The 12775-nt window shown below is 42.2% G+C and overlaps 1 protein-coding gene across 3 annotated transcripts in view; it reads left to right on the top strand.

Annotated features, from left to right (window-relative positions):
- Positions 1-443: 443 nt before the first annotated feature.
- LOC135401478 (ubiquitin carboxyl-terminal hydrolase 47-like) overlaps positions 444-12775 on the top strand; it is a 29887-nt gene continuing 17555 nt past the window's right edge. For all 3 annotated transcript variants that reach the window (XM_064633917.1, XM_064633916.1, XM_064633915.1), the window contains exons 1-17: positions 444-628; positions 2370-2432; positions 2658-2819; positions 4633-4752; positions 5305-5367; positions 5635-5772; positions 6425-6544; positions 6655-6790; positions 7694-7790; positions 7858-7936; positions 8265-8331; positions 8951-9090; positions 10333-10422; positions 10526-10719; positions 10795-11053; positions 11852-11931; positions 12015-12143. In XM_064633917.1, coding sequence (XP_064489987.1) covers positions 590-628; positions 2370-2432; positions 2658-2819; positions 4633-4752; positions 5305-5367; positions 5635-5772; positions 6425-6544; positions 6655-6790; positions 7694-7790; positions 7858-7936; positions 8265-8331; positions 8951-9090; positions 10333-10422; positions 10526-10719; positions 10795-11053; positions 11852-11931; positions 12015-12143 — 1976 coding nt within the window. In that variant the 5' untranslated portion in view covers positions 444-589. The remainder of the gene's footprint in view (positions 629-2369; positions 2433-2657; positions 2820-4632; positions 4753-5304; positions 5368-5634; positions 5773-6424; positions 6545-6654; positions 6791-7693; positions 7791-7857; positions 7937-8264; positions 8332-8950; positions 9091-10332; positions 10423-10525; positions 10720-10794; positions 11054-11851; positions 11932-12014; positions 12144-12775) is intronic.

The raw sequence follows: 12775 nt of genomic DNA, 5'->3' as shown, positions 1-12775 counted from the left end.
AGAGGTTTGTTTCATCGCCTTTGTTTCTTTATCCTCAAAACAGAATAAGAAATCTTAAGGCAGTAGATTCAAATATTCAAATATTTCAGGGCATGGGTTGTGAAGTTACGACTTTCAAATTTTGCGCCTTGCAGGTAAGTTTACTGCAGGCTAGGAATGACTTGCGAGTGCGACTTCATAGCTTCATAGCATGCTTCGTTGCTTGGTGGTTGCGGATGCGGTATCTAAATATTTAGTTTTATTTTGCATAATTTCGATAGTCTCGCGTATTTTTATTTCGAGAGGTGCATCAAGTATGTAGAAAATAATAATAATAGCAAGAGAATATGACATACTCACGACATACTTTGCGAGAATCCACATTAGAATCCACATCCTACATGTCTCATTGGTGGAAACGTTCCATTCTGACGTCACATCCTTTTCCTCACCAATCATAGGACGTTTGATTTTCTGCCCTAAAAGAGGTAGGGATCAGTATATCAGTACGGCATCATGTGTGTGAATTTCGTGGTGTGAGCGGTGTGCCTTCAGTTCTTTTACTCGTACTCTTAAAATAGCAGCAAGTTGAGTGACATTCGTTCCAAACATGGTGCCGGGAGAGAATACACATCCTGTTCCTGCCGAGGTAAACGTCGTACAAAATTACGAAGAGCTCTCGTGTGTCAGTCATTCACGCTTTAATTTCGTGCCTACGTATTTTCACTTCTTCCAACTGTGTCTGCGACACGCAGTGTGTATTTGTGTTGGTCTTACCATTTTATTTAGAGGAAGAGTGACTGCGCACCTGTGCACCTCAGAAAAATCATGCTATCATGCGTCACTGAAATAAACGCGCAACAATGTGCTGCGTTAGTGGCTTAGCGCGTTCGCAGCTGCTCGTCAATATGCAAAGTGATGACTGTCATAAGCCACCTGAAGCAGACACTATCACATTTGAGGTGCCAGTGTTTCGAGTCAGTGTTACGTGCTGTGATGCTTAGGGGCAATGGTGCACGCTTCATTCACGCTGAGTTCACATTCACGTTTGAATGAAATAATGACACGCCACCAGTTGTGGTGTGACAAAACTGCCCAATTACGTTGTCGTTTCTGTGCATTTGGACTGTATGGCGTCGTTTATAACCAAACTATACGCACTTCTATTTTAACGGGAAGTGAAGCAAGAGACCGAAAATGGGGCAACCAAAAGTGTATTTTTAGCGCGGCGTGTTGGTGTGAGAAGTGTGAGCTGGCGAAATGAATGCTGTGCGATGTGAATCCAACAGAAAACGCCGCAGCAAATTATTAACTCGTGCCGTCTCTGTGGGTACATAACACCATGCACAACCTGTGCCTTGTGCACCAATATAGGATTAGTTTTTGGGATAAAGCTCGAGGCAATGAAATGCTTTCCTTTTTCCAGCCTACGGATGATAACACAGAGAGGGACCACATCTTTCGGATACAGTAAAAAACCAAGTGTTGTGCTGAGTATCTGAGGATGTCAGAAGTAGATGGGACTATTCCTGAATTTTCCAAATCCAAGAAGGTTCTGTGAATCAAGGAATCTTGAATCTTTTGAACCCTTTCATTAAAAAACAGTTCAAAAAGCCATGAAAAAAAACTTAGACCGAAAAGTGTTTTGAAGCAGAAAATGATACCTTTGTTTAATGAACAAATAAATTAAATAATAGTTCAGCTTCAGGGGAGAATATACCCTTATGTATAGTTTTCTTAAACGCAACTTATTTGACATGTTGTTCGTCGACTACAAGGAATACATAAATTCTCGAGTCTGAAATATTTCTGTAAAACTAAGCAACAATCAAAAGCAAAACCATGTTACTTTGAAACTCGTAATGTAACAGTTCCTGCTTAAACTCTTTTAGTCCAGAACGATGTAAACAAACAAGAAAACATCCATCGACCAGTCAAGCTTTCGGCCGACTCCAGAGACGCCAAGTAGAAAAAAGAAACAAACAAATATGGTTATGGTGGATCCGAAAGATTTCGATTCACCGTTTTGTGCAACAGGATTCGGATTCGCGGATACAGTTGACGCATCCCTAATCATTACAGTGTGCAATCATTGTGTTGTGTCTTGTATTGTCAGGAGCCATTGATATTGACAATAGTTTCTTCACTGCATCATTTTATAGAGCCATTAGTGCATGCATCAATTAAGCATTACATCTGCTTAGCATGGACCAACCACCCAGGATGCTCATTCTTCAAGCTCTGTGTGTTGGCAACCTATGTTTTCCGTGCTCTATGTGCTAACACGTGTGCTCATTTGTCCTGTGACCGTTTTCCTCAATGATAGAGATATCCTACAGGCCGTTTTGTGTTCACGCTCGTCTACAAAAGTATGTGCTTGGAACTTGCAGGTACCTACTACAGCGGTAGAGCCGCAAGCAACATGCGTAGTTCAAGATATGAGAAATGAACAGGTAAATGTTTGCCACTCTTTTGTAGTTCAATCCAGGGATTGTGCAGGGTTTTTATCTCAGGGGGTATTGTAATTCTGTAGGGGGGGTGGTTTGTGAACACCTGTACCTACTGGCTTTTCAGAAAGCTTTGACCTCTTTGCATTCGTTATTTCCGGGGTTAATCTTTTTGACGGGTAACAGTGCTGAGCTGAGAACGCAACACGACTTTTCATTCTGTCGTTTCAGCTCAACCGAAAAGTGACTCTCTCCTTGCCCTGCTCAACAACAGGATTGGAACTGATGCATGCTGTCAGTGAAAAGTTCTCCTACAGTCCAGATTCTTCCGAGCTGGTGTTTCAGAGATGGAGACTCCCACAGCGGCCCAAAGATGGAGATAAAGAGGGATCGGTGGGTTGATTCTCGCCTGACCGGGGCGGGGGGGGGATTCCACAAAGCGGTGATGCATGTGGTGTGTGAAAGTTCACCGAGAAAAAAAGTCACGGTTTATCCTTTTAGTTGCTCAGTCATTGGAGGAAATCATCGAGGTGTTTCGCCGTGGCTCATAATTTTTTTATTTGCTGCGGCTCTGAACATAACTGGGGGAAGACTGGCCTACTGGAGTTTATTGATAATGTCACATTCGTATAAAGCAGTCACTCAGTTATTTTTGATGCTATGTATACAGGGCGTCCAGTGAGAAAGTGCCATTAAATTTCTAAAAAAAAAAAAAATCTGCGATAAAAATTTGTAACCTTGTGCACGACACTTGTGAAGTTTTTTACCACCCAAACCGGTGTTTTCCTATGAGTGCACCTCATTAATTATTCTAATTAGCTTAGTTGAACTCAAGAATTTGCCAAGGTAAGGTAACATTTTTTTGTTTTTTTTTTGTTTTTTTAATTAGAAAGCCCATGGCCACAACACACCATTTCAGTCACAAATACAGGATCTTTCACAATGTGTCCACAAAAAATTGACACCCGAAAACACGTAACAACCACGAAAAATAGCCGTCACTCATGAAGGCGAGCTCGTGCAAGTTGCCTGGCCTAAAGTATGGGGAGAAGGAAAAGGCAATACAGAAAACAGCACAGAACATCAGATATAGATGATTATCTGTAACTGATGGCTGCAAACAGATAAGCTTGGGAAGGTAAAATGCGTGATAGGGCCAGTCCCCAGCTTCTTTTTTTTTTTTTTTTTTTTCTCCTGTTTTTCTTATGGTTTCCATAGGCGGCGGAAGTGTCTTCCGGCCCTGCGGATAGTGCCCGCGCTGATGAAATCCGAAAATGGCCTTGCAGAGATGGCAAGTTTTCGGCTGTCAAATAATTGGGGAATAGTTGAAGAAACTTTTAAATTATGATTGGGATAGCATGTTGCGGCCACGGACTTTCTAAGTAACGGGGGGGAAAAAAATTTACCTTTTCTTAGCAAAATTTCGAGTTGAATTAACATAATTAGCCTAATTAATGAGGTACACTAATGCAAACTGCTTGTTTGGGTGGCAAAAACCTTCAAATTTATCATGCATAATTTTTTTTTAGAAATTGAATTAGTACACTTTATATATACATATATATATATATGAATAGATGAATAAATCAACGAGCCTTCAGGCGGAAATGAATAGGAATAAGTTAAAACTAAGATTTATTATTATACAAAATACGACTATAAATTTAGCTATTACAAAATTGACATTTCGGCGGAAACTCCGCCTTCAGGAATGAAGCGGACGACCAGCGTCTTTCCATTTTAAAGCGACGGGACAGTTTGTGACGGGACGTTGATTAATTTATAATAAATCTTAGTTTTAAATTATTCCTATTCATTTCCGTCTTAAGGCTCGTTGATTTATTCATCTATTCATATGTATATTCGTGGCCGTCTGATACTTCCAATTCAATTGCCATATATATATATATATATATATATATATGGTTTTCACGGTATACAAGTAATTTCCAGCCTTGTATTAGACCTAAGAAATCAGAAGCTCAGAGCTCTCGAAATTGGTTGATGGGTTTTGAGAGGACCTCATTTGGGGAAGAGCTTCTGCGAATAGGTGACGGATAATTTTGAGGTTGACTGAACTGTAGCTCCTAACTGAAGCATTGGTCATCGTAAGGTGAGCGTCATTAGAAAAGTGCATATGTCTGATTGATAATCATGTCATTATTGCCAGACGATAGCAATTTCAACCATGCTACACCTGTTGCAGGTGGATGTTCGCCTGCACAAGGAGCAAACGCTAGAGGACATGGGCTTCCAGTGTCACAGCATGATACAAAACATGTTGGCTATTTATGATAGAAATAGAGAACCACCAAAAGAACTTACGGTGTGTAGACTTCCATGCATTCTCCAGCGTTTCCAGTATCTTGATTACATAATGGATGACGGTGCTATGAGTGGTGTTGTATTACCTTTCAACTCTTTATACCGAGCCCTTAAAGGCATCACCTCCTCGGGAAGAGATAGGGTCGGTGGAAATGCCACCAACCACAGAATGGGGTCGTAGAAGGCCATTTTGTGGTAATTAGCGGCCGCTAAAAGACTATAAATATGTCAACACCCACTACAAAGGAGTTACGCATAGAAGAATGCGATTAAACCTGTGGATACATCAAAAACTTAGTGTCATAATTTCAATTTATGGCACTTTAGCTTAGCACAGACATTTTACTGAGGCATATTTCATCTGCTTAGCATGGACCAACCACCCAGGATGCTCATTCTTCAAGCTCTCAGTGTTGGCAACCTATGTTTTCCATGCCCTATGCACTACCACATGTGCTCATTTATCCTGTGAACTGTTTCCTCATTGATAGAGATCCTACAGGCCTTTTTGCGTTCATGCTTGTGTACTGAATGATGTGCTTGGAACCCACAGGTACCTACTACAGTGGAAGAGGCACAAGCAACTTGCATAGTTCGAGATATGACAACTGGACAGGTAAGTGTTTGCCACTCTTTTGTAGTTTGATCAGGGATTTGCACATTTTATCTTAGGTGGTTGTTTAATTCTGTAAAAAAAAAAGGGAGGGGGGTGATCACATGTACCTATTTGCTTTTTTGGGAAGTTTTGGCCTTTTTTTGCAGTTATTTTGGGCGTGTGTAAGGTCTTTTTGCTGGGAAAATTCCTGAGTTAGATGTTCTCGTAATAGTGCTTGAAGCACAAAGCCAAGAACACAACACGTGACTTGTCATTGTGCGATTTCAGATGCACAGCCCAAAGGTAACACTGTCCCTGCCCAGCTCCACGACAGCATTGGAATTGATGCACGCTGTCAGTGAAAAGTTCAACTATAGTCCAGATTCTTTTGAGCTATTATTTCAGAGGCTCAAGGATGGAGATTCGGTGAGTCGATTCTCGTGTGATCGGGGTGTTTTTTTCCAGAAGCAGTGCTGCTTATGTATGAAACTTCATCCAGATGATGCTTGGGGTAGTTGGTACATGAGTCTGCAAAGGAGCCCCTCTTGTATAGGAAACCTGTACACTGTATTTGCACAATTATATTCTCTCTTCGCCCAGGACAGGGTCACGGCTTTTCCTTTTAGTTGCTCTTTCATTGGAGGAAACAGTCTAAGTGTTTTGCTGCAGCCCATGTTTTTTTACGATTTTGGGGAGTCTGAACAGAACTGGAGGAAGAACAGCTCATTGGAGTTTATTGATAATGTCACATTTATACAAACTGAGTCACCCAAAGTTTACTGCACATTAAACTACACATTTTTTTTTACGGTATATATATGAGTGATTTCTATTAGACCTACATAATGCGCAGTGCTCTTGAAATTACTTGATCGGTTTCGAGGGCACCCCATTTGGGGAAGAGCTTTTGTGAATGGGTGACGGATAATTTTGAGATTGACAGAGCCGTAGATTCCAACTGAAACAGTAGTCATCATTATGTGAGCGTCGCTTGAGTAGTGCATATGTCTCATTGATGCCTGGCTCATGCAATTATTGCCATGTAAAAGCAGTTTCAACTATGCCACACCTGTTGCAGGTGGCCGTTCACCTGCACACGGAGCAAACGCTAGAGGACATGGGCTTCCAATGTGACAGCATTACACGAAACATTTTGGTTATTTATGACAGAAATAGAGAGCCACCAAAAAAGCTTATGGTACGTAGACTTCCATGCATTCTGATTGCATAATGGATGACAGTGCCTATGAGTGCCATTGTTATTTCCTTTCGACTCTCTATACTAAACCTGCACTACTTTCTTCAAAGGCGCCACCTCCTCAGGAAGAGATAGAGTCGGAGGAAATGCCACCAGCCGCAGAATGGGGTCACCGAAGGCCACTGTGTGACAACAAGAGGCCGCTAAAAGACGATAAATATGTTAACACCCACTACAAGGAAGTTGGTACGTAAAAACAAATATGTTTGCTAATTGTGCTAGAGTGGCATTTATTATGGGCATGGTTCACCCCGTTGGGCTAATGTTTGTGTGTCATCTCCATTGAGAAAACCATCAAATGAAAATTGCTGTGTTTTTTCTACGTAAATCGATAGAAAGTACATTTCACTTGGTATTGGTACGTTATGTATAGGGCCTGACTTTTTAGGGTTAAACCCGTATCTGCCCGATATTTACCCCCCGAACGAAATCTGTAAAATTCGGGTTTAACCCGAATCTACCCGAAAACATCCGGGTTGTGTGGCACACTCATAAACGTGCATTAAAATAAAGTTTGATAACATTGCTAAACATTAGTTCCATGTTGAGACAAATTTTTATTAAACAAAAAAAAATCACCCGGATACACCCGAATTCCTGACAACAGAATATGCCGTAACGGGATTTAACCCGAATACACCCGAATTTTCAAATGAAAAATATCACCCGATATTTACCCCCCGAATTTGGCCAAAAATAAAACCCGAAAAAGTCAGGCCCTAGTTATGTATACTACGTGACTCGGCAGGCTTGGTTACAGAGAGAGAAAAAGAACAATTTAACATGTACATAATCATAATAATAAAACGTGCTGAAACAATAACACTAGACATGCGATGCTGACAAATAGTGTAACACAGTGTTAATAAAGGTTCCAATATCATGATGCTTAACACCATAATATGAGCAGAGCATATTGCAAAGTACAATGTGCACATGTACGATGTACAAATATGACAGGGATAAAGAAAAGCCCTATAGCTAGATGGAGACTGCTTCAGCAGATTCACTCCTCTGTTGTACGCATATATATAGGCCGTAAAGTCTTGTTCATGTTTGTTCTTGTTTTGTTCATGTTTCCACAAACAGGTTATGTGGGTCTCGTGAACCAGGCCATGACGTGCTACTTGAACAGTTTGCTTCAGACATTGTACATGACACCAGAGTTTAGAAATGCGCTGTACAGGTGAGGGCTATAGCGTGATTTTGTCCTTTCCACGTGGTGATAATGCTGTTTCTCAAAACACGTCTAGGTGGGAATTTGATGGCACAGATGAGGATGGTGTGAAGAGTATCCCTTTTCAGTTACAAAAGCTGTTTCTTCTGTTGCAGGTGTGTTAGTCTTCATACTGCATAGAACTACTAGCCTGTGCTTGATTTCGGTATCCGAGAAAAAATTTACTTTTGTAGTTGCATTACAGGTGTAACCAAGGAGTTTGAAAGTACGCTGAGCTTTTGTTCCATCGAACATCAGAACTAGTTAATGTACCATACCTGTGATGGATACACCAGAGGAAAATAATTTTTAAAAATGTTTCAGACACATTTTAGTTCAACGGTATATTTGTTTCCTTATGGATCTGGAGTCTCGAATTTAGCTCTTTCTATTGTGATGTATGACGTCAGAAGAATCCTTCATGTAGAATAAAACGCTTTTCAGACTTCATCCAAGCCTGCAATTGGTACAACAGACCTCACAACAAGTTTTGGCTGGGACAGCAGTGAAGGTGAGTACCCATTTAATTTTAAGCGCAATAAGTAAAATATCCTCCTCTGCATTTAACATTGTCATTCGTGTAATAAACGTGATATTACAACTATATCGGCAGTCTTTGTCAACTGCCGTAAAGCGGGTTTCACCAAATGAGGAAAAGTGCTCACATGGTAATAGTGCTTAGAACATTTTCAAAAGGACATCAAAATATGCAAAATCCTGGACATAGAGTTCCGTCTTCTCTCCAGTGAATGAAAGTGGTTAGGCATTGAGTGGGCAAGAGCAGAAAGGAGCGTGAATCTAGCCGAACAAGGCACCTTGTTCAAGAGGTTTATCTGTTGAGGTAGTATTTTAACTGGTAATTTTCTGCTTGTGCCATTAAGGATGATGACACACATAGTTAAACAATAATCCAACGAGAGCAGGATGCTCTTTTGCAATGTCCTGTGTGATCCCATTTTCCTTTTCTGTGTGTGTGTGGTTTCTCTGTAGTCTCAGTGAATCAGCACATAACCACATTCCCATTAGTGTTGTTACAAATACTATGTTAGAATGTGCCTTGTTATGGACTTGACCCATTTTGATTGCCTATATTTTGTGGTGCAAGACCTTGATAAGTGATTTCTTCTTAGCTTGGCAGCAGCATGATGTGCAGGAGCTTTGTAGAGTTATGTTTGATGCCCTCGAGCACAAATTCAAGAACACTGATCAGGCCAAGCTCATATGCCAGCTCTACGAGGGAAAGCTAAAAGACTACGTTAAGTGCCTAGAGGTAAGTTTGTTTGTGTGTCATACTTAGAGCCTGAAGTTTTCAGGAAATAGTTTTTTTTCTCATTTCGGGGAGTAAACATCGGGTAGATAAACATGGGCTCTAAATGCATACAAATTCGGGTGGAAAAACTTCGAGTACGCTAAATTCGGGGAGAAATCGGGCTCAGTTACTCAAACTAACTGAACTAGTTCGGTACAAATGGTGATGTAACTGCATTTGCTGCCAAACAAGTTAGTGTGCCTTCCTACAGACGTCTAAGTGAGGGCAATTCGCCGGGTAAAAATCGGGTTTCACCCTAAAGAGGCAACCTTCAATTCGGGGTGCAAGTTCGGGGAAGAATCGGGTAAAACCCTAAAACTTCAGCCTCTAGTCATACTTAACTGGAACTAGAGGGTTTCGAGGGTGGGTGGAGCGGAGTTTTTGGAGTAGGAGTTGTCTCGGCTTTAATTGCGGTTGAAGAGATTTGTCACTTGTGTCATTTGCCTTGTACACTGCTGAATGCTGCTGGCTGTAACATGAGTTATTTGGAGTAGATAGCAGCCAGGAGCCTTTCATACAATCATTGGTAGATAGACTGCTTCCACCCTTGAAGCTTGGCACTTTTTGCTGTAGTTTGACTTGTTGTCCACGGTCCAGTTTTACAGAGATCACCAGACATCCAGCAAAATGCAAATGATGTAATCTTTACGGTAAAGTGTTTTGTGTTGCCATGGCATCTCATTGATATCTAGAGCCTGAAGTTTTAGGGTTTTAACCCGATTCTTTCCCGAATTTGCACCCCGAATTGAAGGTTGCCTCTTCAGGGTGAAACATGATTTTTACCCGGCAAATTGCCCTCACTGAGACATCTGTAAGAATGTGCACCAACTTGGTCGATAGCAGATGCATCATTGTTTGCACCAAACCAGTACAGTCAGTTCGAGTAACTGAGCCTGATTTCTCCCCTAATTTAGCGTACTGGAAGTTTTTACACCCAAATTTCACGAATTTAGAACACGTATTATTTACCCGATTTTTACCCTCGGAATTTAGAAACAAATATTTCCCGAAAACTTCAGGCTCTATCGTAGATATCCCATGGGTGGCTCGCAACCCCAGTGGACACTAAAAACGATTTGTGTGACCCATTTATGCGTACATGCGTTCCTCAAATGTTGGTATACAGCATGATGCTGATTTCTTTGCCAGGCCATTGATTTATTGCGTTATTTCGCTTCTTTTTTTTTTTTTTTTTCGTTCCAGTGTGGCAATGAGAGTGCTCGTGAAGACACGTTTTTGGATATTCCGCTCGTCGTGAGACCCTTTGGCTCGAGCCAGGCTTACGGAAGCGTGGTGAGTGGAAGGAAGTTGCCCATCTAGTGTGGAACATCCAAGATGAGCGAAAGCACCCTGACCCCCGACACCCTGTCACCCTAACCCATGGGTGCCTTTGCAGGAGGAAGCACTGTGCGCATTCGTCACCCCGGAGACCTTGGAAGGATCAAACCAGTACTTTTGTGAAAGGTGCGGCAAAAAGTGCGACGCTCACAAGGGGCTCAAGTTCATCAAGTTCCCCTACCTCCTCACCCTTCAACTGAAGCGCTTCGACTTTGATCCGGTCACCATGCATCGAATTAAACTCAATGACAAGTGAGGTCTTCAGTTGCTTAGTCTGAACCCGCTCCTCATTACGCCTTTATGTGACGTAAATGTTACCCACTTCAGGGTTACGTTTCCGGAAATTTTGAACTTGAACCAGTTCATCAAGACGGAAAGCGAACAGCAGGACGTTGGTGCCGGCGACGACGCGGACACCACGGACAGTGGATCTGCGCTTGATGACGACTCGCTGGCTTGTTCGTCTGGCGCTAAGCCTTCTCCCACAGAGCGTCCGTGCGACGAGAGTGACGACGAAGGCATTGACGTGGACGGGAACTCTGACGGCCCTGCCAATAACCGGTTTATCAGAAGGCCGAATGAGAAGGTATCATGCAAATGTCTAGCGGTTTCCGTTCGTATGGACTGAAAAATTTGCCTTTAGTTGCGTACCTTGTACATGTAATGGCTGCAAATGCTGGAAGAGGGTCAACATGGTACCACGTCAATTGTTGTCACTTCTGGTAAAACCTTGAACTCCACAACAGGAAAGGGATGGGCGTGGTCCAACATTATTCCCCCCCCCCTCCCCTCCATAACAAGAACTTGAACAAATTGAGCCACCAGTATGTGCACTGAGGAATGCTCCTGCAATAAAACCTGTTCTGAAATAAATGAAATTATATAAGTATTCCAAAATACCTGAAATAGCTAAAACCCTACATCTGTTAGTTTGTGAGCATACAGGGTGTCCCAGAAAACGTTTCATTGATTTATAATAAAAAAACTACACCACCTAGAGTCATGTGGTCAACAGCATTTGTTCTTACTGGGTTTTTGCCAATATTCCTGTATTCCTGTAATATTCCAGTCAATTATCCTTAATTTGAGTAAATTCGGCACGCTCTTCACATTTGTGGGGTTAAAAAGTGATCTTTACTTGGCAAATTTCCGAGTTCAGTTCGCAAAAATTTGCATAATTAAGCTTAGGTTACATGACACGCACATCAGGAGGTGGCAAAAACCTAGTAAGAACAAATGCCGTTGACTGCATGATTCGGTGTGGTGTAGTTTTTTTTATTAAAATTCAATTACACGTTTTCTGGGACACCCTGTATATCACTGCATATATCACTCGTATTTGTGTATATATATCGGTTTGATTTATCTCGCTCTGTGATTGCAGGGTCCTTATGTCTACGAGTTGTTTTCCATCATGGTGCACTCTGGGAGTGCGAATGGCGGACACTATTACGCCTACGTCAAGTGAGTGTGCTTCTCAACACTGCCTCCCACGGTGGTCGTGGAGCAATCGCGTGAGTCGCCTTTGGAACGGCATTTGTGCGCAGGTCTTTCAGAGACAACCAGTGGTTCTGCTTCAACGATGCTCAAGTGTCCGGCGTCACGTACGATGAAATTCGGAAGACCTACGGTGGTGGACCTGGTAGAAGCGGCTACTACTTCAGTGCATATTCTAGGTAGGAGTGCGTAATTGTGTGGAATTAGTGCAGCTTTGGGCATTGTGCCAAATATGTTCAATCACGGCAGCTTTGTAGAGCCATCGTTGGCTGTGTGTTTTTGGTGAAACACTCTGTAAAAGTCTGTTTACTTTTCATGGAAAGACCTTTAAAGTAGCACAGAAGTCATTTTTAACACCCAGTTTTCTTCCTATAAAACTGTTAAGTAGGCCGGTAAGATCCACCGTGCGAAGTAATTTACATCACAGAGTCATAATTATCGCGGAAATTGAATTTAAAATATGCCGCAAAAAATCGACCGTGCGCAATGGTGGTGATGAGCGGTACCAGCCTGTGATCTGCCTGGAACCTCGCGCTCACGCTATAAGGAGAACGCTCACTGATTGGCCTAGAGAAATGTTATCCGCTACTCCGCTGTCGTCTGCTACTCGGCTGTTCGGGGTTCTGATAAAGCCTTTCTCCTTGCTTTCTCCTTGCTCGGTAATGCTTCGGCCGCTCCTTCTATCCCCAATTCTCAGGGAGAACTGGTAAAACAGGCTTACGGCGGCAAAGGGACAAGGTGCAAACCCCACTGACCGGCGAACTAGAACGAGTTCTCCTTATACCGTCATCGGTGACGTGGCATCATACCT

The sequence above is a fragment of the Ornithodoros turicata genome, chromosome 7 (assembly GCF_037126465.1).
Source record: "Ornithodoros turicata isolate Travis chromosome 7, ASM3712646v1, whole genome shotgun sequence".
Lineage (NCBI taxonomy): Eukaryota > Metazoa > Arthropoda > Arachnida > Ixodida > Argasidae > Ornithodoros > Ornithodoros turicata.
Note: the sequence above shows the minus strand (reverse complement) of the source record. Positions and strands in the feature narration are given on the sequence as shown.